Here is a 26,580-nt window from a genome sequence, read left to right as displayed (position 1 = left end):
ACAAAAATCTGAAAAATGCGTTTTGAAAAGTGTTATGCATAATTAAAGTACGTGATATTTTGGGAATTTAATAAATTACAAATCAAATATCTAGTTGATGCAGATATTTAAATATACGTATATTTTATCTGTTTCCAATCGCTGTAATAACATTTGTAACAAGGTATTAGACAATACATAATCATATTTTTCCATAAAATCATTTCTTAACATTTTTTTTTTTTAAAGCCAAGATTATAATTTTATCATTAAAAATCACGTTACATTTTTTAAACATAACTAAAATCCTCGGCCACTTAGGTTTATAGGGATAATTCTGTCTCATTTATTTTTCTGTAATTATTTTTTTTTCACCTCAAACATAGAAAGTGCTGCTTAAAATGCAATTATAAAATATTCAAATTTCACGAAGATAAACAAAACAAATTTATAAGTTTGTCGTTAAAATATTCAACAAACATCAGCTAATTCATGTAAAATTTTATTATAATTATATTATAATATAATTTAATATTATAATTATTATGGTATTGTTAATTTCAAAATTATTGTTAAAAATATTTGTTTGAATAAGATATTATAATAAAATAATAGGGATATGAAAAATCTGAAATCTGAAAAATTGCCATAATATTATTTGACTAATAAAAAAAGTAAATTTAATTCATTAAAATTATTTATAACTATAAGTATTAGTAAAATTGATAATATCGATGGTTTGTTCTATACTTCTTATTAATGTATAGTTAATTAATTAAATATTTTTTTTTTTTTTATTAGAGTTGAACCGATTTTGAAATTCAAAAATAGTAATTGTATTTTATTGTCGAATTTTGATTTATATTTGATCAAAAAAAATAATTTATCGATATAATATGAAGTAACCTATACTCAGTATTAACAATGTTTTTTTTCCAACACATATACAAGAAAAGTCACATTAATATCTTTTGTGATGGCTATCTTATAGTTTAGAAGGTTTAAAGAAAATATGTCATAAAATACTATTTCATTCAACTTCCAAAGAAAAATTAAAAAATTTTTTAATTTTATTTACAATAACAAAATTTTATCACAGAAAATATCGATTTATATTATTCTAAAAATATGTACTTAAGCGTAAGTAATAATAATCGTATGGTAAGTTACCTAGATATCCAAGATACACCGAGTATCGTTATATTTATTTTTATTTGTCTAATAATATTGTGTATCTATGTTTAACAATTTGGTTAAAATGTAACTGGACAATTTTAATTTCAATTTATGGATATATTGGTTTGGTCAAGAGAAGATAATATATTTGATATTATTGATGTAAGAGGATTTTAATGATGAAAATTTGATTATCGATGATGATTACATTAAGGTTTAATTATTAAGGGTTATTATGGATATTTTAAGAAATAATTATTAAAGACTGACATTTTTCTTTTTATATTTGAGTTTGTGAATGATCCTTTAAATTTAATTCAATAAAAATCCAATGGTATAATGAGTAGTTTGTTTATTAAAAGCTTTTTTATTTTTTGTACGATGATAGTTTGGAGTTGAACAAGGAATATAATTGATGAAGACTATGATTCAGTAATTTTCTTTTTGTTTTAATGTGAGTCATCTATCTAAATGCTTCCCAAGATATTTCATGGTTTGTTCAGATGGTGTTTGTCTGTTGTTGATGTTGATTGGTCGGCAGTCACGAGGGCATAATTTAAAGGTTATGTGGGACGATTTCAATTCATTAATTTTTATACTCCATTTTAAAATTTTAGTTGCAGTTGGTTAAGATGATTTTGTAATTGAAAACGGATAATGTGATGCCATAAACAACTCTATATATTTATTATAATAAGGTTGAGTGCTTATATTCGAATAGGTTAGAATATAATTTAGAATGATTTTTCCTAATATTTTGGATAACTTTGAAAGAAAATCTATGAGACTTAAAATGTATAAAATGGTCCGTTTTGTTCAAAAATTTGAATTCTGTTAAATATCTTTCAGAATGAAAAAAATATGAAAATCTCAGGGTAAGGTTGTAAATATGTAACTATTAAAATTATTTTAAAGTTGTAAAATAAATTGCTAAAGAAGAATTTTTGAAAATGTATAAAAGTTGTAAATGTATTATTGTATATTTTAAAATATTGATATTATAATAATATTGATTTAAAATAACAAATAAAATAATAATATGTAAAATAGTATACATAGTTGTAACCCGTAATTAATGAAATATCACCAGGTTCTTTTCCTTATGAAAGTTAACCTCAATAAAAGAGTATAACGGTACTTTAATATATTTATGTTGGAGTGTCAATGTATATTCTTTGTTGATATGAATGTAAAAGTGGTTCAAGTGTCATTATCTTTTCAAGCTTTAGAATGTTTGTTGATTTTATTCATTTTAGTAAAGCCCTCTTCGTTTTAATGGTGATGACAGATGAGTTTTCTTAACGTTACCAATACTATTTTTATAAGAAAAAACATTACTCCGAATTCTTTTAGAACATCTCATATTTTGATTTCGAGTTTTAAAAAATGCTTAACTTCCCAAAGTTTGTTACAAATTATAATTTTTAAACAATAAAAAGTTAAATCATGGAAAAATTAAATATTATATAATATTAATTAAACATTTTTGTTTTAATCGATATTTATTTATTCTTAGGTATTATATGATTATAATATTATTATAACATTTTTATTTACATTTAACTAATTGTTTTAGATGCTCTATGGAGCTATTAACTCCATAGAGCATTTATTAGCTTTTAGTTTTACGATAATGTATATTTTTTAAACAATTGTTGTCATCACATTTTATAGCACTTATAGTTGCTTTAATCATCAACTGTTTATTCACTGATAGATAAATTATTGAATTTATATGGTACATAAGCAAGTTAATAGTAAATATTTCTAATATTTTTCAAAAAAAAAAAAAATAATAATAGATATCAAGAAAATTTACTAAAAACATTTACAGCAAAAAGGAATTGATGTTTTCCTGTAATTTCAATATAAATATAACTACAAAAGATGTTTTCACAAACTATTTAGAATAACATTTTCTAAAGAATAAACAATTTTTATAATAATTATGGTCTTTTTGTATTATTTATAGAGATTCAAATATTCAATTTAAAAATAAAAAAGTCAATCATTAATATACGTAAATAAAAAATCTTAAAAATTTAATATAAGGTTACTCATATTTTTTTTTTTACAGCAATACATTTCATTTATTACAAGTATATTAATTATTGATTTTTTTAAACTTTTAAATTTCAAATTTTACTTATGACTTTAAAGTTAAAAATGTACATAATTTTTAAATTTTATATATTAGGTTTAAATATATCTCTTATAAACTTGCTTTACCAAAATTTAAAAATAAGTATAGTGAAAACTCACACTTAATTTTTATGTAATTAAATTATTTTCTGTTTTTATGTAATTGGATATTTATTATAAAAACAATAATTTTTCACTCAACGATTTTTACGATTATATTGTAACTCAGAAAAATATTAATCCTGAAAATTTAAGAACATGTCAATGTTATTTAAATTATTATATTTTATAGTCTTAGAGTGCTTAGATTAATTTTAGCATTTAAATTTATTATTTTTTTTTTTGTTTTATTTTAATCATTTTATGCTATGTTAGAATACATAATTATTAAGATTAAAAATTTAATACAAGGTTCATACATTGTTCTAATATCATTCTTATAAGATACAAAATACTTGTACACAATTTTTTGTTAGAAATTTTTAGTTCAGATATTAATGGAATTAGATAAGTTAAAAGAAAAATAGCATTATCTGCTTCCCAGGTTTTGGTTATTTAGTTGTAATTCAAAAATAAATTATTCGTACATAATTTTCAAAATATTTGTATTAGTTTTAAGCAATTTAGATAAATTACGAATTTATTCATTCACTTCATTGATACGTTAGAATTAATTAAATACAATTTAATAACAGCTAGTTCTGAGTTTATTATATGAAAACATTTTATAATATTTATTGTATAATATAAACGATTTATTTCTGTCAAAGATTAGTTAAACCATTAATTATAGAATAGACTATTCTATAATAAATGGTTAACTTACCAAATTGTTAATAGAAAAATTAATTACAACAAAAAGATTATATTTTTTTATTGATTAAATCTTTCATAAATACGTCAAATAAATTTCAAACAATTTTATTTTTCACATATTATTTGTTTTTCACACGTGTCTCGCGTGGATAAGTATTATCTCCGTCTTTCATACATGTGACGCATAGCAAATTTACTTTTCGTTGAACCAACAATAATATTTATTCATCAATATTAAAGATTTTTTTTTTTATGTTTAACTTATAAGAAAAAAACTTGACAGCTATAGTCAATCAAGTATTTGTTGATAGATTAATTTTAAAAACAGAAATATAATATTATATCCATAAATATTTTAACTATATATTATTATATTGAAAATAGAAATATAAAGAAAAATCTTAACGATATTTTATTGACAATATTTTAATTTATTTAATTTTATAATAAGTTAGTAAATTATAATATTGCCTTATCGTAGTGTGCATGGAAAGTAAATTGGTTGTGCTGTTTTTAAAGATAGTCTTAGTGTCAAAATCATGTATGCATGTCTGTGAAACGCCCTCGCAGATTCAAAATTGTTTTGACATATTATTAGGTACTATGATGATATTCTTATTCGTTAAATAGATCTGAGTTTTTTTTTTGGTTTAAAAAAAATCAACATAAAATGCAATAAACAAAACTGTTTATTTTAATATTATTGTATAGTTAACGTGTTAATCTAAAATGCGTATGTTTTTATTTTGAATTCGAGTAGCAGTCATAAAAATCATTACGTACGATAATCTAAGTATCTAACATTTTTCTTATAATAAAAATAAACCAAATAAATCTCATCATGTTCACTCTATAGGGCAGTAGTCTTCAACCGGTGGGTCGCTATCCAAAAATGGGTTACGTAATCTTTAAAATTAGTTCATAATAATAAGTCTTCTTTTTAAAATAAAAATTAAGTTTAATAGATTAAATAAATATAAATACAGTTTATATCAAATCACAGTATAAGTTCGTACTACTACAAAACATTAAACGATTTTAGGTTTTTTTTGTTTTTCTACAAAGCTTACGTGGGTCGAGACAAACGTAGGCCTAAAAGTGGGTCGCTAGTCCAAAAAGGTTGAAGACCACTGTTATAGTATATAGTGCATATACTATTGAATAATAATAAAACATACCGTTATAAAAGAAAACCGTAATAGAAGAATGCAATTTGAATTAGGTAATTAGGTAACTTATACAATATATAGTGGTTCAACTAGACGTGCACACCGACATTTTTTCCTTTAATTGTGTAGGTATTTGTTCAAATACTGAACTTTAACAGTATATTATACATAAATACTATATTTATATAATGTAAGGAGTGTTTTGTAGCCAACTAAACTAAAATTTTGTTAAACGTACTAGATTAAATAAATACTATACTTATTTTATACTTGATGCAAAAACACTATTAAAGATGTACTTTAAAGTTGATAACTGAGAAAATACTTAATCAAATTATGATTTAAATGCATAAAAATTAAAATTGAAAATCAAATATTTAACAACTAATATAAATATATTATTAAAAAAAAAAAAAAGAAATTTGTATAAGTCACGTCGTGATACTCCCGAAACAATATTAAAAATCTAAATAATTGGAAATATAGTCTTTAGGTATAATATGTAAAAATCGTAGAATCAGAATTTGAATATTTACTAAAGAATACAAGTGGAATAAGCTTGCTTGCAGGTGAATTACTTTGTACAATATTTTAAGCAAACTGAATATTTTTTATGGCGTGTGTTACGCATACGTAATACACATATAGTAATTTCTTATATTTAGTATGAAAATGATAAATATTTTACGCGAGTGAATAATGTTCGTGTCAGGTCATGTTATAAACGCATCGTTTTTGACGAATAAATTGTAAATTGATGAAATTGGTCAAATATCGTACGAGCCATCAAAAATCTACAGGATGTAAACAATTTGGCGGCGAACATAACGTGGGCTTGCATTTTTTTGCAATGCCTACATAATAAAATTGTATACGTTTTCGTGCACGCTAACTCTATAAAAATAGTAGACTGTAGTTCACCTATGTAATATTATATATTATACGCCACTGATGCTGAATATATTAATTCTGTAATAAAGTCGAACACACATATTATTATTATATTATATTCTCGTGGGTACGGAATGATCGCGCGCGTGATACTCTGATGACGAACTCGTAAAGCTAAAATGTTATGGTTTTTTTTTTTTTTTTTATAATATAAATATATAAAAATGTATCATTTAATATTGTAACGTTGCGAGTTTTTCCCTTCCACAACGTTACATAATAATGATACCACCGTGGTACGTAGTATTATAGTATCGTAACGTTTAAAAACACGGTCGATTCACACTAGATACTAGTATGTAAATAAGCAATGGCGGCCGCTGCATAATCATCATTAGCCCTCCCCCCCCCCGTACTCAATGTTAGGAGTTGCATAATTAACGCTTTTATGCAGTACGGTAAATGGATACTATACAGATATCAAGACAGTGACCTTTAATTTATGTCCGTCTTTAATATTAGAACACGTTTCCCCGTACTATATGTTTACAAGGAAAATTATGTTTACGACTTTAGCCTTCGACTTTTAGCTGTCTATTACACGTATATAATTCTGAGTTTAAAACCACAAATGACGTGACATCACTCAAGTAAAAACCATTAAAAGCAGCACTGATAATGGTCTATATACCTACGTAAAGTAAAGTCGAATCGTCGAGCCCACCCTCGTAGATACGTATATTTAATTTGTTACCCAAAACTGCGATAAATTATTAACAACATACAGTCGACATTTCTAAAAGCGTTTGATTTCAATTTCGTTCATAAGTGGTATACCCCTGTGGATAATCGTTGGATGTGTATACATTCACACGGGAACGTGAATATTTGTAGAATTTCAACAACGGCCATGCGAATGTATAACCAATTAATAATAAATTAACCAATTTATACGAGAATAAAATAAAATTAAGCAAGTACGAGTACAAACGTTGAGGTAGTAAGACGGTATCACACACTACAGCATCGTGAAATTAAATTTGTTTTTCTCTTTAGATGCGCACAGTTTTCGTGTGTTTATATTTATATATTAACCAAGTCGTATGTGGTACATTAGTACCACATTTATTATTTATACGCAAAAAGTATAATCTTTCTCGCCTGAAATATGCGATTTATTAACAAATTCGAATTAATCTGATTTTTTTAAACCGTCCAAGTGATTTATTTATAAATATAACTCGTGTATATATATATAACTTTTAACCTTACATAAATATGAATTGTTATACAATAACCAATTCAAAAATAATTCATATACTAAACTGTTGTTGTTACTATAATAATTTGACTCGATGTTTACAAAATGTAAAAGTTTTAATATATACCACGCATACTCGTGCATTAAACATTAATAGTGTTGTTTATACTTACTTACAAGGTCAATTATTATAGTTTACAGTTTGGGTCCAAAATTATTGTAAGATTAGTTTATCAACAACAGTTGCGATTTGTAATACCTTATATTAGATTTACAAAATAGCCGATCTACTGAATGGCGATTGATGTGCTGGTGATCATAAATTACAACCAGACCCAGATTACAACACCCATTACTTTGGTATTCGTGGTCCATGGTAATGGAACCTTGACTGGTACATAAGTCCAATACAGTGATGCATAAAACAGAATGTATGTGTAATACAACTATCCATAAAATATAAATGTAAACGTACGGATAATGCTTTAAGAAGAAAAAACACCAGCGAAACGCGTTTTTAAGAACATATAGATTATGTTAGGTTTAGGATGTCTAGAAAATAGAAACACGAGGTGTTTTTCCGTCTAAAAAATAATTGTATTACACTGCAGGTCACGTCAATTCTACTCTGCTGTGTGGATAGAAACGTTCAATCTATTAATATTTAATGTATTTAGTGACGGAATTTGATTTAAATATTTTATAATATGCATAGTACAGAACTATCTGAGTCTAATACAATTATAGGTATAATTTATTATACGAATAAATTCAAGCATATTTTTGTAAACTTACATAATATTTGTTTAATTATATATTATATATTATATTTATTTATTTATATTTCCATTATGCACGTAACATAGTTAATTCTTTAAATATTAATATTTAAAATGTCTTCTTAACATTGTTAAAAAATTATATAATTTTTTTATTTACAATTTTCGATTATAGAATGACAAGTTATAATATACTTGTATAAATCTCATAAACTGTTGTAAAACTCTCAAATCGATATAACAAACTTAATTTATGAAGTATTTAAGAATTTTATGTTAGTGAAAAAAAAAAATTTTAAAACACCTCTGAATAATATATTTATAATTTTCCATGGTAAAATAAATATATTATACTAGATACTAGATTAATGAATATAAAATGTTAATTTATTTAATGGGATACAAAATAAACTTAAGGTCTGAAAACTTAATAGATTAAAATATTTCATAAAACTAAAAACAAATAATGTTAAATAATAACAATTTATTAAATATTACAATTTTAACACTAATATTATTTAGTACACATTTTCAATTTTTAAGAAGTCGATTAAATTTAATAACAACTAACAATGATAAATTATCAATTCAGATTACCATCTTTGACATATAATACTATATTATTCAAATCAAAATAAACCATGAAAACTATAAAATTATTCTTTTCATAAAATTAAATTTCTGTTAGCATATCAAACAAAAAAAGTAAGTTACATTTATATTTTTACTACATATAGATATTCAAATATGAATTATATACATTATATTTTAATTTATCTAACAAGTAAAATTATTGCATTTTTTGGAAACAACTATAACTAAGTTTACTATGTCTATTTAGGACGTTGTTTATTAGTGAAGTATAAATGGTTTAAATATTTTAATTGTTTACTCACACATCACATTTATATAATGTTATAATATTATAAAAATAGAGTTTATTTTAAATATTTAAAAATTTCAAACCATAACATTAGAGCACAACTTCGAATACCTATAGTAAAATTGTAACTATAATTGAATATAAATATATAATATATCTATTTAAAGAGTGGTAAATACCTAGTAAATAACTTTAGTATTTTTTTAAATATATAAACTGCAATGACATTAAACTTGTATTTTGTAAACAATTCGTTCTTAAATCTTGAGAATATTGTATTTTTAAAATCCTAAGTCTATAGATTTTACACATATTTGAGAAACTTTTTAAAATATTTAATTTCACAATATTTTCTCCAGAAACAATACACATTGCTTATGTGCGCGGCGAGAAACAACCGTCTGTCAGTCGTCAATTTCCTGTTGGACACCATTGAAGACGTTGGACTGGATGCGTTTGATACGGACCATCAGACGGCACTGCATCACGCGGCAATTGCAGGTCACACTCATGTGGTGCGGAGGCTAGTGCACGCTGGAGCCAACACGAGCACCACGAACAAGGTAAAACCGTTCTTTACACTATAGAATTATTTAGGATATCAATACGCGTGAAATTGTTGGTGCAATTGCTATTCAATTATACTTCATCATATCTCCCTAAATCTCGACTTACTGGATCGTGTTGAAAAAAACTGTATTTAAATAAATAATTTAATTTTTGAAAACAGGATTTGCCAAGAAATTCCTGTTTTATTTCCTTATTTATTCATATATTTGTTTTTCCTGGTTATTTTAAAAAGTATTGGGCATTTTTAGTTTTGACCTCTCTAAAGTACAATATAGATTCAATTTGCAATCTAATAATAACCTCAAAGTTTAAGATCAAAGCAATTTTGGGACTTTTTACATCGTGTATATATACTCAAAAAACACATTACTGCTCCACTCAGAATCTAAAATAAATTACGAAAATATTTGTATGACAACGCTTCAAATAAATGAATCTTTTGAGATCTTCACTCTGGTCCTAATGCCTATAAACCCATAAATATTATGTGTGTGACGTGTGTGCGCGTGACTGTGTGTGTTATCTTCTATTCAACCATAAACCACCAATAAAATTTGATAACTATTCAAGATATGATAGAGTTCAATAATTTTATCTCTTCTATAAATATAATTTGAGACGTATGTATGCTAAAAAAAAATCATTTTACTGTATTAAATTTGAAAAAATATACTCTTGAGTTTCAATGACTATGGCCCGTGAATGAACTGACAGAAAGAAATTATTGACCGCAAAGGGTACAAAAAAAATTATAGTGATCGCAAAATATATATGCACCACAGTACCGACAGTACCGTACATATTCTACGTTGTGGCTATGAAAGTTCGAATCACGATTATATCTCCATTCGGCGGACCTCTGTGCGCATTTTTCTAAGTTAATTCATCGTAACTGATGATTTCAGTATATTTTATTCTATATCTTGGTCACTAAACTTAATGATTCACGTAGAAAAGTCATAGGACGGATGGATATTAAAAAAACTTATCCGATTGGAAAAAAAAATAATGGCTATGAGCACGCTATATGGTGGCGATTATATGATAAGTCCGTAAAATAATGTGAAAGAATTGTCGAACGACAAAAGTCACTCAATATTGTTTTATAAATCTCGAGGGACATGATTTATCCGAAAAAAAAAACGAAAAAAATGATGATAATAATAGTACTTTTTAACAGTGGACGTTTAGACGTATTGTTGCCGTGGCCTATGGGTATAATATTATTATATTACACGCTGTTCGTGATGGCGTAATGCACAAAAATGTATTGGTTTGTAATATTCAAGTCTTGTTTATAAAAAATATTCATAAAAGCATTTCTATTATAAACATCAATCATAATTTACACTACTTCAAAAGATTCACTATAATACATTTCATTTTATATTACCTATATTATATTATATTGGAATTCACGATCATAAACCACGTATGGCATGTGCATTATACTGATTATATCTTCTATCATGTTCAAATAAATATTTCGTATCATGAATTTGTTATCACTTTTCTGGATAAGTTTAAAATTGATTTTAGTTGAAAAATGTCTTGGCGGACTCCTCAAAGCCGTTTATTTTCCTTTAAGACTTAGTATAATACATTATTTATGTATATAATATGAGGTCATGCTTATTTTATATTTATAATGACAAAGTACATTGTATAGGTACATTGTTTATATACATAAACAAAGCCACTCCATCATATTATATAAATTGCACAGAAAATTAATAAACAGTATCTAAATACTATTTTAAAATAACATAAGTAGGTAAATGTCATAATGGTAAGTATACAATACACAATTATATTATATAAAATATTATTAAAGTGCATTTTACATAATATTACGTTCACGAACTGTGTGTGAATAGCAATATCACGGCGTTAAATGAGACATAAACGAATTTACAAATGGTAGATAATATCATATTATTAAACAATAATTTACACGACGTTTAATTTAATTTCCGGACGTTCTGTGATATAAATAAAAGATAAATTTAAATGCACTTGCATCCGAAATACTGTAATGTATTACTTCCTTTAATGTAACATATTTTTTTTTAAAAAGCATATATATTTTGATTAGCAAAAATGTTAATTTTGTACCATACAAGTAGTGATTACTGATTACTGATTAGTATAGGGTGGTAAAAAAAAAAACACAATAAAAAAAGAAAAAGTTACAAACAAATCTTTTTTTAAATCCCGAGAAAATTTTTATTTTTACATATTATATGTTTACTTTTATTCGATAATAGATAATGGATTTCAGTCACAAAGAAATATTAAGTACGCGATTTGAATGTCAAAGAAAGTTCTAAAATTTACATTTTTGTTCAATATTTTACTATTTTAATATACAAGTATACAACACAATTCATATGAAAAATATAATGATTGCATGACTTTTAATGTCATAAACATAGTTTTATATAGTATAATATAGTAAACTGGTGCGAATTACATCAATAAGTGTATCGTGTATAACATTACCATTCATATTTCATTAATTTTTCTTTATACAATCAACATTACATTAATATGCAAATTACACCATCATATTTATATTTATTTTGTTAAATTACACTTGCAGTCATAATATAAACAATACAAATTAACATTTGAACTGGAAATTAATACTTTAAGTATGATGAAAAACGAATAATTTTTTCTTTAAAATTTACTAAAATACTTAATACTATAACAATTAATGAATACCAGAATACCTAAGGTGAAACAAATTACAGATCAATAATATTGGTCTCACTGTATATAATATAATATTTTAAGTAATTGTAAATGAATTTTATTTAATTTTTATTTGACTTGCAAAATTAAAATGCTATTCCACCTTTGAGATTATAATTATTTAATAATATTAACAAATACGGATAATCATAAAACGTAATAAATCGGCATTATTTAGTATATATAGCGGAACATATCAGACGTCACTAAGGTTCTAATTCGATTTATAAAACTACTAAGGATTGAAATGTTATAAAATTCATCACATAAATAAGTAATAACTACATCATGATGTAACGTTATACATAATTTATGGTGTTAGTGTAGTTATTGATTAATGAGTAAACATTATACTATACACAATTAATTATGAATAAATAAATTATAATTTCAGTAGGCCTTAATATACGAATATAAACAATAAACAAAAATATTATAGATATATTCTTTTGATACTGTAGCGTTTTATTCCTTTCAGTTCTGGTACACATTTCAATGTGCACACATTTTATGGTAATACAATAATGATAAGAATTACAAGTTTTTTAAAGTATCTACGAGTATGAATGGGCAATTATGTGTAGAATCATAATTCAATTTAAATTCAAAAAGTTTCAAAATGATACACAAATAATATATTTTGGTTATATATATTTTCTATATCTCTGCATCTCGACATACCTATACATAAAATATTTTTTTTTTTTACGAAACGTAAATTGATAAACAATAATATTATATGGTATTTAATGCATATCAAATTTAACAATTTAAAATAATCAAATAAATTCTTATTACGTTTTATTAAATTAAAATATAAAAATTGCAAGTTTTTACACGTGCGGAATATAAAATATAATACACTATTATTTTTATTAAAACGCTATATTTAAGGTAGTCGTATCATATCGTATTTATTAATTTTATAACATGCACTATTTAATATTGTACAGACATTCTTTGGCATATTGTTATCATATTGTATCAATAAAACCCAGTACCTACAAACCATAAAACATCGACGTTTTCTACAATGTAAGGGACGTATATTTTTGTTTCTATCTAGTCGTTTCCGTTTTTTGTTTTATTGCACAAGTTGATATATTTAAAATATAAAAACCAAGTTTTAATTTTCTCGGTTTTTTGATTTATTTAAAAATAACGCAGATAATTTCAGATAATATTTGTTAATGAACATGTTATTGTCTATCATTACTAGAATATTATTAGAAGTTCAATATTTTACAAAAGCTATTTCGCTTATACATTGACAAAAACAGAAGGCATAAATGTAAACCCACATAATAAGTTATAATAATATAGTATCATTCCCCTAGAATTCGTTGTTATTAAACTTCGTTAGTGATTTATATTTAATAAATACACTACATCATTTTATAGTCAATATACATGACCAATGGTAATTATTGACCATATAAGTTTATGACATTTTAATTTTATAGTAGGTACCTATGCTTTTTTAGTATGCGTATGTTGTATAAATTGTTTCATTCATTGCTTAGTGTTGTTTAGTGATGAAAATATTAAGTTTGTCCTAAACCTTAAAAAAATTTAAAGAGTAATTATATAAATAAATATATTTGTAAATCGACTTATTTTTGATAATTAACTTAAAGTATTTATCATTCCATTTATATGTTACTTATAAATAGAAATTATTTTCCTAAAATTAACTACACCCCCTTAATTAATAAATCTGGGATTGTGTTTTTCTAATGAACCATTTTAAAAACATTTCAAAACAACAATTTTACAAAATCGTATAAATGTAAAATGATTACTATTAATGACATAGGAAAAAAAAATATTTTACTAATTTAATTTGAGTTTTTGTTTAACAATACTTATAATGCAATATAATAAATTTGTATAAATAGTATAGGTACTGCAGTTAATAAGCTAATATAAGAAATACTATTTCACTGGTAATAGTAAATAAATATATTAGTATGTTAGTATGTTGTAAATTAGTATACTTTAATTACACTTAAGTTTGAAAAAAAAAATTCTCATTGTAGTTAATATTAATATTTCAAAAATGTTGTCCATAGTCCAGATGCATATAGAAGTATATTTTCGTTACACTTGATAGTTTAAAAAAGGGTACATTATGTAATATTTTCTGAAAGAATAAAACTGACTGGGGTATAATGATTAACGGTTGTAGTCTATTAAACCGAATTGTTTTCTGTTGAAACTTCTGATGGGCTATTTTTATTATTATCATCTGAAACATTTTCACAAAGTCAAGAAGTCGGATTCTACGCATCTGCAACGAAAGGACATAACGTTTTATTATTTGGTGAACGGTATACGTCGTATACGGTGATGCTTTGGTATGGATTGGTATAAAGGTGAATTCGATATATATAATAAATTGTACTATAACTAATACCAAATGTATAGCCCATTTAACTACAACAAAGGATGTATTTCTCTAAATCATTTGTCTGTGGTACATTTAGATATGATAATGAATGGTGGCAAATATAAGATGAGAAATGAGGAGAAAGTAATATGACCTATCGTGATAAGTAATGACTAACACCCTTTTGACTGCTAGTTGTATAAAACGAAGGGTTGACTAATTATAAATCTTGTAACAGAAAACGCCTACCTTACCACGACACAAGAAAATAGAGAATTACTAGAACAATGTACGCCCTTATTTTGGGTGTCACTCTTGTAATGCGAACCTGACAATTTTGAGGTTGTATGACGTCATGAAAATTTAAATACTTGTTTAGAAATTACATTTCTGCAGTATAGTGTCTATGTTCACGAGACGGCGACGACCAGTTTCGCGTTACATTAAGTAGGTACTTAAAAATCGACTTTAAAGGTTTAAAATTGTGGGGTTGTACAAAGAATGATAAAATAAAAAATCTATGATTTAATAATAATAGTTTAAAGTTCTAAAACTATCTCGATAAGAAAATATTTCATCACCAATATAATATTATACCATCTCAATTTTTATAAATAAACAAAAATTTTAATTCCGCTTGAAAATGTTTAAAAAATAACTTTTTTAACATCATTATAGTATATTGTCATTAAGAGTTCTAAAAGAGAATCAGTAAATAAAAATTATTTTATAATTATATTTAATTTCTAAAACGTAGAAAAAATAATAAAATGCTTTTAATGTTATAAGTACATTAAATTCGTTAAGCAAAAAATACCCATACAAAGTACAGCGATTTTACATTTAATATTGCACATACCTACAAAAGTCTATTATTTTTATTTAGTGTATGCTTTTCTTCTTCAAAATATAAATAAACCGAAACACATTTAGCGTTTACATGAACGAGTTTATAAGAACTTATAATGTTACTTAGATGATTAAGTACAATAATATTATATTATACTATTAAAATAAATTTCCTTTGGGAATGTTTATAATGACATCAGAAGAAACAATTTAAAGTGGTGGTCGTCCTATTTTATATGCTGTACCTATACTAACCAAAATTGCATTATACACTATGTAAGTAATTATACATTTCTTCTGGCGATTTTCGGACATATTAACAAATTTAACAATTGAATCTTTGAACAATTTAATCAACATTTACTGTTGGTGAATTATAATTATAGTCGTGACAAACTTTACCAGTCTTAATAATTAATTATGTTGATTTAATTAAAATAATAGAAAAAAAACGAACTTGAAGTGTACATACAAAATAATTACGAATACCTAATAAATATTACAACTGGAACTTTTAAAAATGCTTAAAACCTAAAAAACTAAATTTTATTGTTTGTGCCTGTGTCGTATAATTATAGGTAACCATCAACTAGGCATAGTAACATACCACTGTCATTAACATTTATAAAAAATAAAAACAGATAGTATCTTCACATTCAACTACCTATTATAAAGGTCAAACACATATAAAGAGTTATTATAATACACAGTAGCAGTATAGCACTTTACTACGTAATAATGCGTATAGGTACATTTTTACGAGTTATAACATAATTATATTTAATTATCATTTCCGTTTCTATTTTGGTAAAGCTGGGCTACATAAAACGGTGTTTTTTTAATATTATAACATAGATACGATAATCTAGTTTCGAGTATTATTTTTCTTATGGGCAAGCATTTTTTAATTTTTATATATTTTTTAATCTACTCTAATAGTTTTCATAAAATATAAAAATATAATTGTATGTTAAGGTAAATTTTTTATGAAATTTAAATATCGGTTAACATTTATTTATTAGATAAAAACGGAATAAGTGGATCCGCAGACTGTATAACTAAATAGTTGTAAACTACTATGATATGTCTATTTTAACTGTTCTATAACAGACTTCAATAATTGGAAAAAAAAAAAAAGAATAAACTTAAAAACGTATAATATACGGAGCTGTATTATCATATAATCAGCGTATTGTGGTGTAGAGTAGGTACGCTTTATTATTGGAATTAATTCGTCAAAGATGGGCATTCCGTTTATGGTGGATTTGATAACACTTGGTATATTTTGAAACGTGGTTCAAAAAACTCTCAAAATTTTTCTGATGGAATAATCTTTGAAAATGTTGTCGTCAAAATTGGTTGAATAGTTATCGATTCTATGTGATGCAAACACATTATACAGACATTTTTTTTTTTTTTGTAAATATTAATAACAAACAATTAATTAAATATTATCCTATTATATTTAAAAAAAACCGACAACAACGCACAACGGTTATATAATCTATTTTTATGTTTTGCTTTATATTTTATTTTCGTAACCAATATTATTCCTATAAGTAAACAAAAAAAATTACTCGATTATCGTACGCCAAAACTAAATTCATACCCACTTTATATCAACCTTAAATGGTTAACAAACGAAGCAAAAATCATTCCCGGAGACTCAAGGAATATGTATGCAAAATATAGTGCCAATTCGTTTAGAAATTTCCAATATTATAAGCTTCATATAAATTCAAACTGATTTGTATAATGTATATATATATAAAAGTATATTTTTAAATTTATGATGTAAATAATTCAAAGCTATTTATTGTAAATGTTATTTTACCGATTTTTAAATCCTTTAGTATTCAATACACATTATATTATCAAGGATAAATAAGAATATGGATAGAATAATTGTTCTTTATTATTCATTAAAAAGCAAAGATGGAAATAATTATTTGAAAAAATAAGGACTCAAAGTAAAGATAAAAACGTATTTTTTTTATCAGTTTTTAATTTAGTTAATCAGGTAAATAATCTATTGTAACAACTAGTTTTTTCTAGTTAATTTGAAAAATAATATGTTAAGTTAAAATGAATGAATTATTTTATTTTGTTTGTATATTATATTCAAAAACCAGTTAAATAAAACGTCTTTGATAAGCATGTCTATTTTTAAGTACTATTATAATACTAATATACTAATATATTATTCATTGCACTGGTCACAATAATAAATGTATTAATTAACGCATTTTTTAGTTTTCACTACTATATTTTTGCGACTATGGCGTAATTTTTTGTCGTTTATAAAAATACCATAAGCATTTTTATTCTTTTGAAATGTTTAAGTTTCAATGATGTTTAAAAATATTTACATTTTTGTATTTTTCTCAGACTACTTTAAAAATGTCATTATATTCCATTGCACATTAAATAATTATAATATACTTCAAACAAATTGTATAATAGAAATAATATTATATTTTTATATTACATACATTATATAGTATAATGATATCATGATAAAAATGTTCAAAACAGCTTTACGAATATTTATGGAAAATGTTTCATTAACGTAAAAATAAAAATCATCCCCCAAATAATGTTGGTCGGAATTACCTTTAGTAAACGATTTTTGAACACCGATTAAATTATGTATATATATATATATATATAATAGATATATATCGCACACGCGTTTCACTTCACATCTGGATGTAACTAATTTCTACGGTCAATACAACAACTTACATAACGTTCCGACCAACATTTTACAGTTTTTACTCTGTTGTAATATAGAGACAATAAGAAGCGATTAGTCTTAGATTTAGGTTAGGGGTCGTTAAAATGTTAGCTTCATCTCGATACTCGATACATTCAATAGCTTAATGGTTTTTTGATTTTTATGTTAAATTTTATTTTATTTTTGAAATATATTTTAAATGTTTAATCAAAATACTATATCATTGTGTATGCTTCAGGTTAATAAAATGTTCTTTGTTCGTAGAACTCGAATATCTTAATTTATAATATATTATTATTTTATTATGTAATAACTGCGTATTTTAAATTTATAGACAACTTTCTAAATGTATCAACATAATATAATCATATTTAATATGTACGCATTAAAAACTATATTATAGTTCATAGATTTTATATTAAATTTTTATACAAACCATTATTATTGTTCAATCAATGTCATAGCCAGAGTTTTTAATTGGGAAGCGAATCATTTTTAACTTGATTCAAAAAAAAATTAGAAATTTTTTTTTATAAAATACATTTTAAAATTTTTATTTTATCTCAGATTAATCACTATACATTTATTAACTTACCCAAAAAGTGTTATCTACTTATCATAGCTTGAATAATTACCAATCAATACAGAAGATAGAAATGGCCATCAATAAAAAGTTAATAAATTCTTTATAATATGTACTACAATGATATTATATATCTTACACATATCATTGATATTTATAAAAACCTGTAGATTTTCTTAGCTGGCAGAGACAGATTGTTATCAAACTTGAAATCCATCGTTTACTACAACGACGAACCATGGTTGTAGATAGTAAAAATACATTTTAACGTCCTTTATTACTATTAAAAAATATTATTATGGTAAAATGGCACACGGTAAATATTTTGTCAAAATACGATGACGATCTTGAATACAAAATGATTGATGATAAAGTTTTAGTGATGAAATATTATGATTGTTCTCTGTTGACGGTAATGTAATACCTGTCAAAGAATTTTAATTCAAAATACATTTAGTTAACTAATAAATTGTAAAAAAATATTCATGCATAAACAGCAAATCATTGTGGCGGAGGGGGTTATTATAATGCCCACAAGGTCACAATCAACCCTTAGTTATGCCACTGAGTTCAAACAAATATTTCTTTTTTACTAAATTTTTGTTTATTTCTATAATAGGAAAATGTATTTAATATAATTCCTTTTTTTTAATTCAACGACGTAACTTTTACCTGATAATATTACTATACACTATACAGTAAGTATAAATATAAATAGTAGGTATACATCGGGGGAATATTTTAGAAATAGCCAAACATTTATAATTCTAATATGTGAGTGTTATTGGCTTTCAGCCGTTGTCGTGAACGTTGACAGTCTTTCGTGACCGACATACCGACACTATTATAGTCAAAATAGTTGCTTTACAACGTAGGTAAGTGTTTCATCTACCTACTTCAGACTTCAGAAGTAGGTTTTCGAACCCTAATTTATATAATTTCAAGTTGACATGTGTATAGTAGTAATGTAATATAGGTACATACACAGTGAAAAACCATCAATTCACTTAACCATGAAAATCGAATTAAATATCTTATAAACAATGGTTGTTGAATAACGCCAAATAATAAATATTTCCGATGTAAAATTTACAGACAAATTGATATTTAAATAATTAGATTACGTAATTCTAGTAATAGATAATAATTAATAATAATAAATAACATTATATTTACACAAAACAAATACCTAATAAATTTGTGAAATATTATTGAGTCAGTAAAACAAAGTAGGTATATCACCGCGCATTTGTCTAGTTTTCTGTAAAATTGTAAGTAACCAACATTCTAAGAACATTCACTGTAATAGTGTAATGATTTAAATTGAAAAAATAAATCAATCTCTCTTTCTATTTTCTAACAATTTTTATATTCAAGGTGATTTTAATAGAACGCATTTGAGAATTTCTGATGCACTACAATCAAAATAATTAAGTACATTCTTCATGATTTTACAAAAATCCATTTTGTACTAAGTTTTAGACCATAAATACATCAATTTGTCCAAATAATATAGCAATTATCCAAAACTACTTAACCTGTGACCTTAAAATGGACAAATACATTACAGTTTTAGACTTTTAGTGATTTGAAATCAGCTTTTCGAAGAGTGGACGTACAGTGAATTGATTTTGTTTCATTGACTTTTACCCCCTTCCCCCTATATTATTTAAACTAAATCGATAAGATATTAAAGTAGTTTTGAATAAGCTTCGAGGTCGTTTTAGGATAGAGGTAGAGAACTAAGAGTGCCTTGTCATCCGTGAAGTCATCAGTAGTTGTAAAGTTAGTATTAGGTTGAATAGTAGTGGAGCAGCGACCTCACTTCGTGGCACTCCAGCACGGTACGAGCGTGCCTGTATGCGTAGGAGGTGTTGTCAATTAGGTGATGGATTTGGATTAAAGTATCTTTGGTAGGGTGATCGAGATAAACCATCAAGTGAAACAATTGAGAATTTTTTTGGTTTGAAGTAGTAAGTACAAGTATAATAAATAGCATAACCCGAGAAAAACGTAGAAATGCGCGCGAACTATCGGGCTGTTCACTCGGGAATGAGATATTTAATAATATTATTTTTTTGCGTACTGAAATCAGGGATATTTGAAGAAACTTATACTGTTATAAACTATGTATTACCAACAATTACGTTCTTCAAACAAAATATAATTTGAATTTAATAGTTTTTTTCGATGGCATTATGACACGACAAGCGAATAAGGAGATAAATGAAAATATCATAAATCTTCACACCGCCTTCGCATACAGATGTTATCAATTAATTTTTTCATAATATTTCATTGTTGTCCCAATACTATACACGCATACATCATACCTATTCCCCACAATAACAGTAAGGAGTTACCATATAATCATATTTGTTCAACTTTTATGAATAATTTGTAGTTTGAAATAATTTTTATAACATTACGATTTATTGATACCAAATAATATTAATATACTGAATCAGTGTGAAGTATTTATATATATATAAATACTATTATAAGGCTTTTTTTATATTGAAATTTAAGGATCTAATTGTAATATTATGTTTTATTTCATGTTACACGCAAACAAAAATATATTTAATAGCAAGGGCGAACACCACTACATTCCGCGTGCGAAAAGGGCCACGTCGACGTGGTCGAATTTTTACTAGGACACGGTGCCGACATGTTGGCAAAGGACGAAGAACAAAACAGTCCACTGCACGTGGCCGTCGAAAACAAACAAACGCTCGTTGTTCAAATGTTGTTGGAAGCAGGCAATCCAACGAACTTGGAAAATAGCGTAAGGAATACGTTTTTCGTTTTTTTTTTTGTACATTGTAATAGGATATGATAAATACTGGACCAAACCTACATATTGTTTGACGTATATAATATATTTATATATTTATATTATGTATGAGATAGTGAAATAGTATCGAACCAATAAATATTGTTAATTATAATGCGAATAATATTATGACTTGCGTGAGCGTCAAAATCGTCAACGAATAAAGTATCGTAAATATATTATTATTACTACCTTTACTGTTACCATAAGTATCGAATTCAAACAAAACATCCGTCCGCGAGCGCGGTCTATGGTCGGTCCGATGTATAGTATCAATTTTATTATAATATAACGATATTATATATTTCTTTAACTTCAAAGTATATCTCACTGTGTATATTTGGTGTTATTACTAAAATTGTTAAAAATTCTTTATAAATTATATATATAATATTATCATCGCACTATACAAACGTTAAAACGTGTTCGATTTCTATGTTTAGTTATACCTCATACTGTTTATAGCGTTAGTATGTCTGGATCCGTGTGACGGTAAGATTTTTATTTTCCTTAGCATCGCCATAATTCGACGTCATATTGTTACCACCGTCCTGTGGGTTTTCTGTGTTGACATTCTCGTAATGGTAGTATAGCTCCGTATTGCCCTGAGGACCGTCTTTAAATTATTCTGTCATGCATTCGAATACGACTTGTTTCAAACAGGTCGATATCAAAAATTTAAAATATAATATATAATACATCGAATTGATGCAAAACAGCAAAATATACTTTGAGCTGTTCAGCTAGTGCGGTATTCCCAAACATCACGTTATTGACACAAAAAAGTCGTAAATTATACATTATAATATATACACATATTACATTCGGGCTTTAAGGTTGTTTTTTTCTTCCTTTTTTTATGATTTCATTGCATCGTCAAGTGATATTGTGTTCTTCGAGTGGTCGAGTGTCACATAATACTATTCTTTAAATTTATTATTTTTTTATAAAACAATAAATTACCAGCATTATTCTATAAAATAATGGTTCTTGGTCTCGTTGAAAATAAAACAAATTATTCAAAACAATAAATAGGTACATATTTTCATTATTTAAATACCTACCACTTAAACCCTAAAATATTGTGTTAATAAAAATAATAAACATTATTTCTTAGTGAATATTAAAAACTGAAATGTAATCTGTTTAATAATAAACATTAATTTTTTCAAGTAGGATCAATATCATATATTTGTTTTTCTATTAATTTAAACAAATATAATAAATAATATAAATAAGCGCATTTTCATTCAATTTAATTTAATACCTTATTCTACCGAACTTGTTTGAAAGTTGAATACAATAATAAAAGATTTAATTTTTAATATTCTTAGTGAGTTTTGAAACGAAAAAAAAATAAAACACAAATTATCTTTGTTATTCTTTTAAAATAATAATAAATTATGAAATAAAATATAATATGTCAAATACTAATTGTTCATAAATTTACTTTTAAATAAGAAATATATATAAGTCTAACAGTTGATAATTTAGTATAGTTTAAACAAAATTTTAAATTTTAAGTAAACAGACTAACATAAATATATGTCCTGGTCCCCTTTTCCTTCTTCAGTGACGCAATTATTTAATATACAAATTTTGAAATATACTTATTGACCATATTTTTAAATTTTTAAAATTGTTTAAGGTACTTAAGAAGTGTCTTATGGCGATACTAACTTCTGTTTTTTTTAGTTATACCATCTTCCCTTTTTTACTGTAAGCTTTTTGAATTTTAGATAATTTGTTTGAAATTGTTGATGTACTCGTACATACCTAATTCAAAATTAGAATAATAGTAGAATCTCAAGTATAATTAGTCCTTAAATATGATTTTACTAAAACATAAAATATGTATAATACATATTTTAACAATGGATTTTGTGTCGATTATAATTGGACTATTTTTAGTATAAACTATAAGATATATTTATATAAATTATTACTATTTTCAAATCATGATTATCATGAGTATTTGACCTATTGTCTATAGTACAAAAAGTTAAATAAATAAAAATTTTCTTTTCAATAATTCAAAATGTTCACTAAATACTATTTAGTAAAAAGGTGTTTTCTAAATACTTATTATCATAATAATAAAATCTTAAGAATTTGAATTTTTTTTATCATAAATTAAATGTCATCTTGGTATCCAGAAAGTATATTAAAAAATTCCAAAAATTAGATTTTGAATAAATGCATTATTTGAAAAGAAATAAATGCTCGTGGTACTGAGTGTACTTGGCGAAAAACTCAATTTTTTAATCGTATCATTGATTTAATTAATTTTAATAACATTAACATAGATTGAAGAATGTTAATTTAAATAAAATGTATTAATAACGTTTTATTAATATAAAAATTATTTTTAATCAACATCCTAGTGTGTAATAGTTAATTCATTTTTAACATAATAATAATAATACATATAGTATAACATAAGTTTATGAACATTTTTATGTTTTAATAAAGCTTGTAAAAATCGTGACGATAGAATGGGTCATAATGAAAGGCGTTATCGGTTGAAAGAAAACTTTGATGTGTGGTCTTGTCTATAGAGTATAGATATTATCATAAATACATTGGGAAAATGTATCCTTAAGCATAACAGCTTATATTATATTGGTTTTGCCAAAGTCCTAACGATGCTTCCTGCATTTTTAGAGAACCAATAATAATATAGGCCTATAAGGCTATAAATAATGTTTCTGATAAAGGTTTTACTTCATTTTATGTTATATGTGATATTAAACATTTTACACACTATAATTTATATAAGTTGCGTTTTAAGAGATGAGTATAAGACAAAAAAAAAAATCTATAAAATGCGTGTGAAACAAAAATAAAACGTCAATAACCAAGTGACATCGAGCCCTCGGGCTTAAAATCCTAGTTATTATTTTAGTCCAACCTATATAATATATAAAAATATTTCATAGTATGGGTTTATTGTTTTATTTCTTTAACAAAATGATTGACCGATATACATTTCGTTATACATCTATACTTTCCACATTTTTGTTTTTCGGAACCACTTCTAGTTTTTTTATACCAGTCTTATTCTAAACAACACATGGTTGTAAACGCGATTATCTATGTTTCAATAACAATTTGAAAATAAAAATGTCCTTATAGAGGCCACTTTACACATAATAAAAATAACTGACCACTCCATGTATATAACATTATATATTACATATGTAATATAATATATTTTAAATGAGAATGTTAATTAAAATGTATTTGGACGTATCTAGAAAGGACTGACTGCGTTGCACATAGCCAGTAGCCACGGATGTCGAGGAATAGTGGAAATGCTATTATCAGCCGATTGTGACATCGACAGACAGAGCAAAGTAAATAAAATCTACACGGGAAAACGAAATATCAAATCGTCGTATTTATAATAACTATCAAACAAATGTGTTAAAAATGTTAACAGAACGGGAACACTCCTTTGCACATGGCATGTTTGTCTAACAACGTCGTGATTGCAGAAATATTGATTGCCAAAGGCGCCGATCTCAATGCCTTAAACACGGTAAGTGAACGGACATATTAATAAGCATGTAGTATCGTCGACAAAATATAATAATTATAGTAAAGACTATGCGAAAATATAAACATGAAATGTAATTATTTTGGCGCGTTACAGAGGTTACAGTCGCCGATTCATATAGCGGCTGAACAGGGATATTCGGAAATCTGTAAGCTCCTTTTGAGTGCCGGGGCCAACATCGAACAACGCGAACAGGTCAATATTTATTTTTTATTTTTGTCTTTTAATATCCCAACTTAAATAGTTTGCCTATGCAATTTATTTGATCTATTGTAAATATATTGCTATGTCTTATTATACATTACAAGTGGCTTGTAATAAGTATAATATGTCATTATACCATTTAATGCAATTTATAATGCTATAATATATTATTAGTAATTGGTTTTATTTTTAATCAACTCCGATATACGCAGATCACACATTATTCACAGTGAAACAATATAAGAAATATTAGTTCCTGCGTGTGGTTATTGTAATGTTTTATGTATTATTTTATTATACATTTTGTTATTACGATTTCAATTTTCTTTTTTTAAACTTAAAAAAAAACATGATTAAAAACAAAATCATCTGAGGAGACTTTAAAATTGTCAACAAAAAAAAACGTTGGTATATTTCTTCACCGTTTTAGTTTGTAGAAACAAAACATTTAAACAAAATTGTTTGAATGTGTGTAACGTACAAAATGATTTATATTTTAACTCAATTTTAATATTTACATTTATTGTACTTCATAAATAAAATAAATAAAAAAGTATGATGTTTTTAATGTTACATGATATATTTAATATTAGTAGGTATATCACAATCATCAGTGTCATAATAAGATATATAAATCGCTTAACATTACATTATAAATATTTTATTTTATAATATTTAAATAAAAAATATACCGAAACGGGTTTAATAAAAAAAAAAAATAATAAAATAAACGTCAACATTAAATAGTATTAATGAATATGTTCATTAAGACTAACTAGTATTTTGTAATTGATGTTTTATTTTATTTTCGACTCAGGGAGGCAAAACACCGTTGTACATAGCGGCTAGAGGAAGTTTCACTGCTATCGTGGATATGATTATAAAAACCGCTCGTTTAGAGTACACACCCAAGGTGCGTAATTTTTACAAAGGAATAAATATAAACGAACAAATGCGATCAATTTATTCATAAGTCACAGTGAAATCATAAATCGTCACT

General features: G+C 25.1%; 1 protein-coding gene across 1 annotated transcript in view; it reads left to right on the top strand.

The window, feature by feature from the left end:
* Positions 1-26,580, top strand: part of LOC132930229 (ankyrin repeat and death domain-containing protein 1A-like) — a 71,899-nt gene that overhangs the window by 41,176 nt on the left and 4,143 nt on the right. The window contains exons 6-11 of the mRNA XM_060995975.1: positions 9,456-9,659; positions 21,572-21,769; positions 25,075-25,173; positions 25,260-25,358; positions 25,473-25,571; positions 26,398-26,493. Coding sequence (XP_060851958.1) covers positions 9,456-9,659; positions 21,572-21,769; positions 25,075-25,173; positions 25,260-25,358; positions 25,473-25,571; positions 26,398-26,493 — 795 coding nt within the window. The remainder of the gene's footprint in view (positions 1-9,455; positions 9,660-21,571; positions 21,770-25,074; positions 25,174-25,259; positions 25,359-25,472; positions 25,572-26,397; positions 26,494-26,580) is intronic.

The sequence above is a fragment of the Rhopalosiphum padi genome, chromosome 4, assembly GCF_020882245.1.
Source record: "Rhopalosiphum padi isolate XX-2018 chromosome 4, ASM2088224v1, whole genome shotgun sequence".
NCBI lineage: Eukaryota > Metazoa > Arthropoda > Insecta > Hemiptera > Aphididae > Rhopalosiphum > Rhopalosiphum padi.
This window is presented reverse-complemented; position numbering and strand designations above follow the sequence as displayed.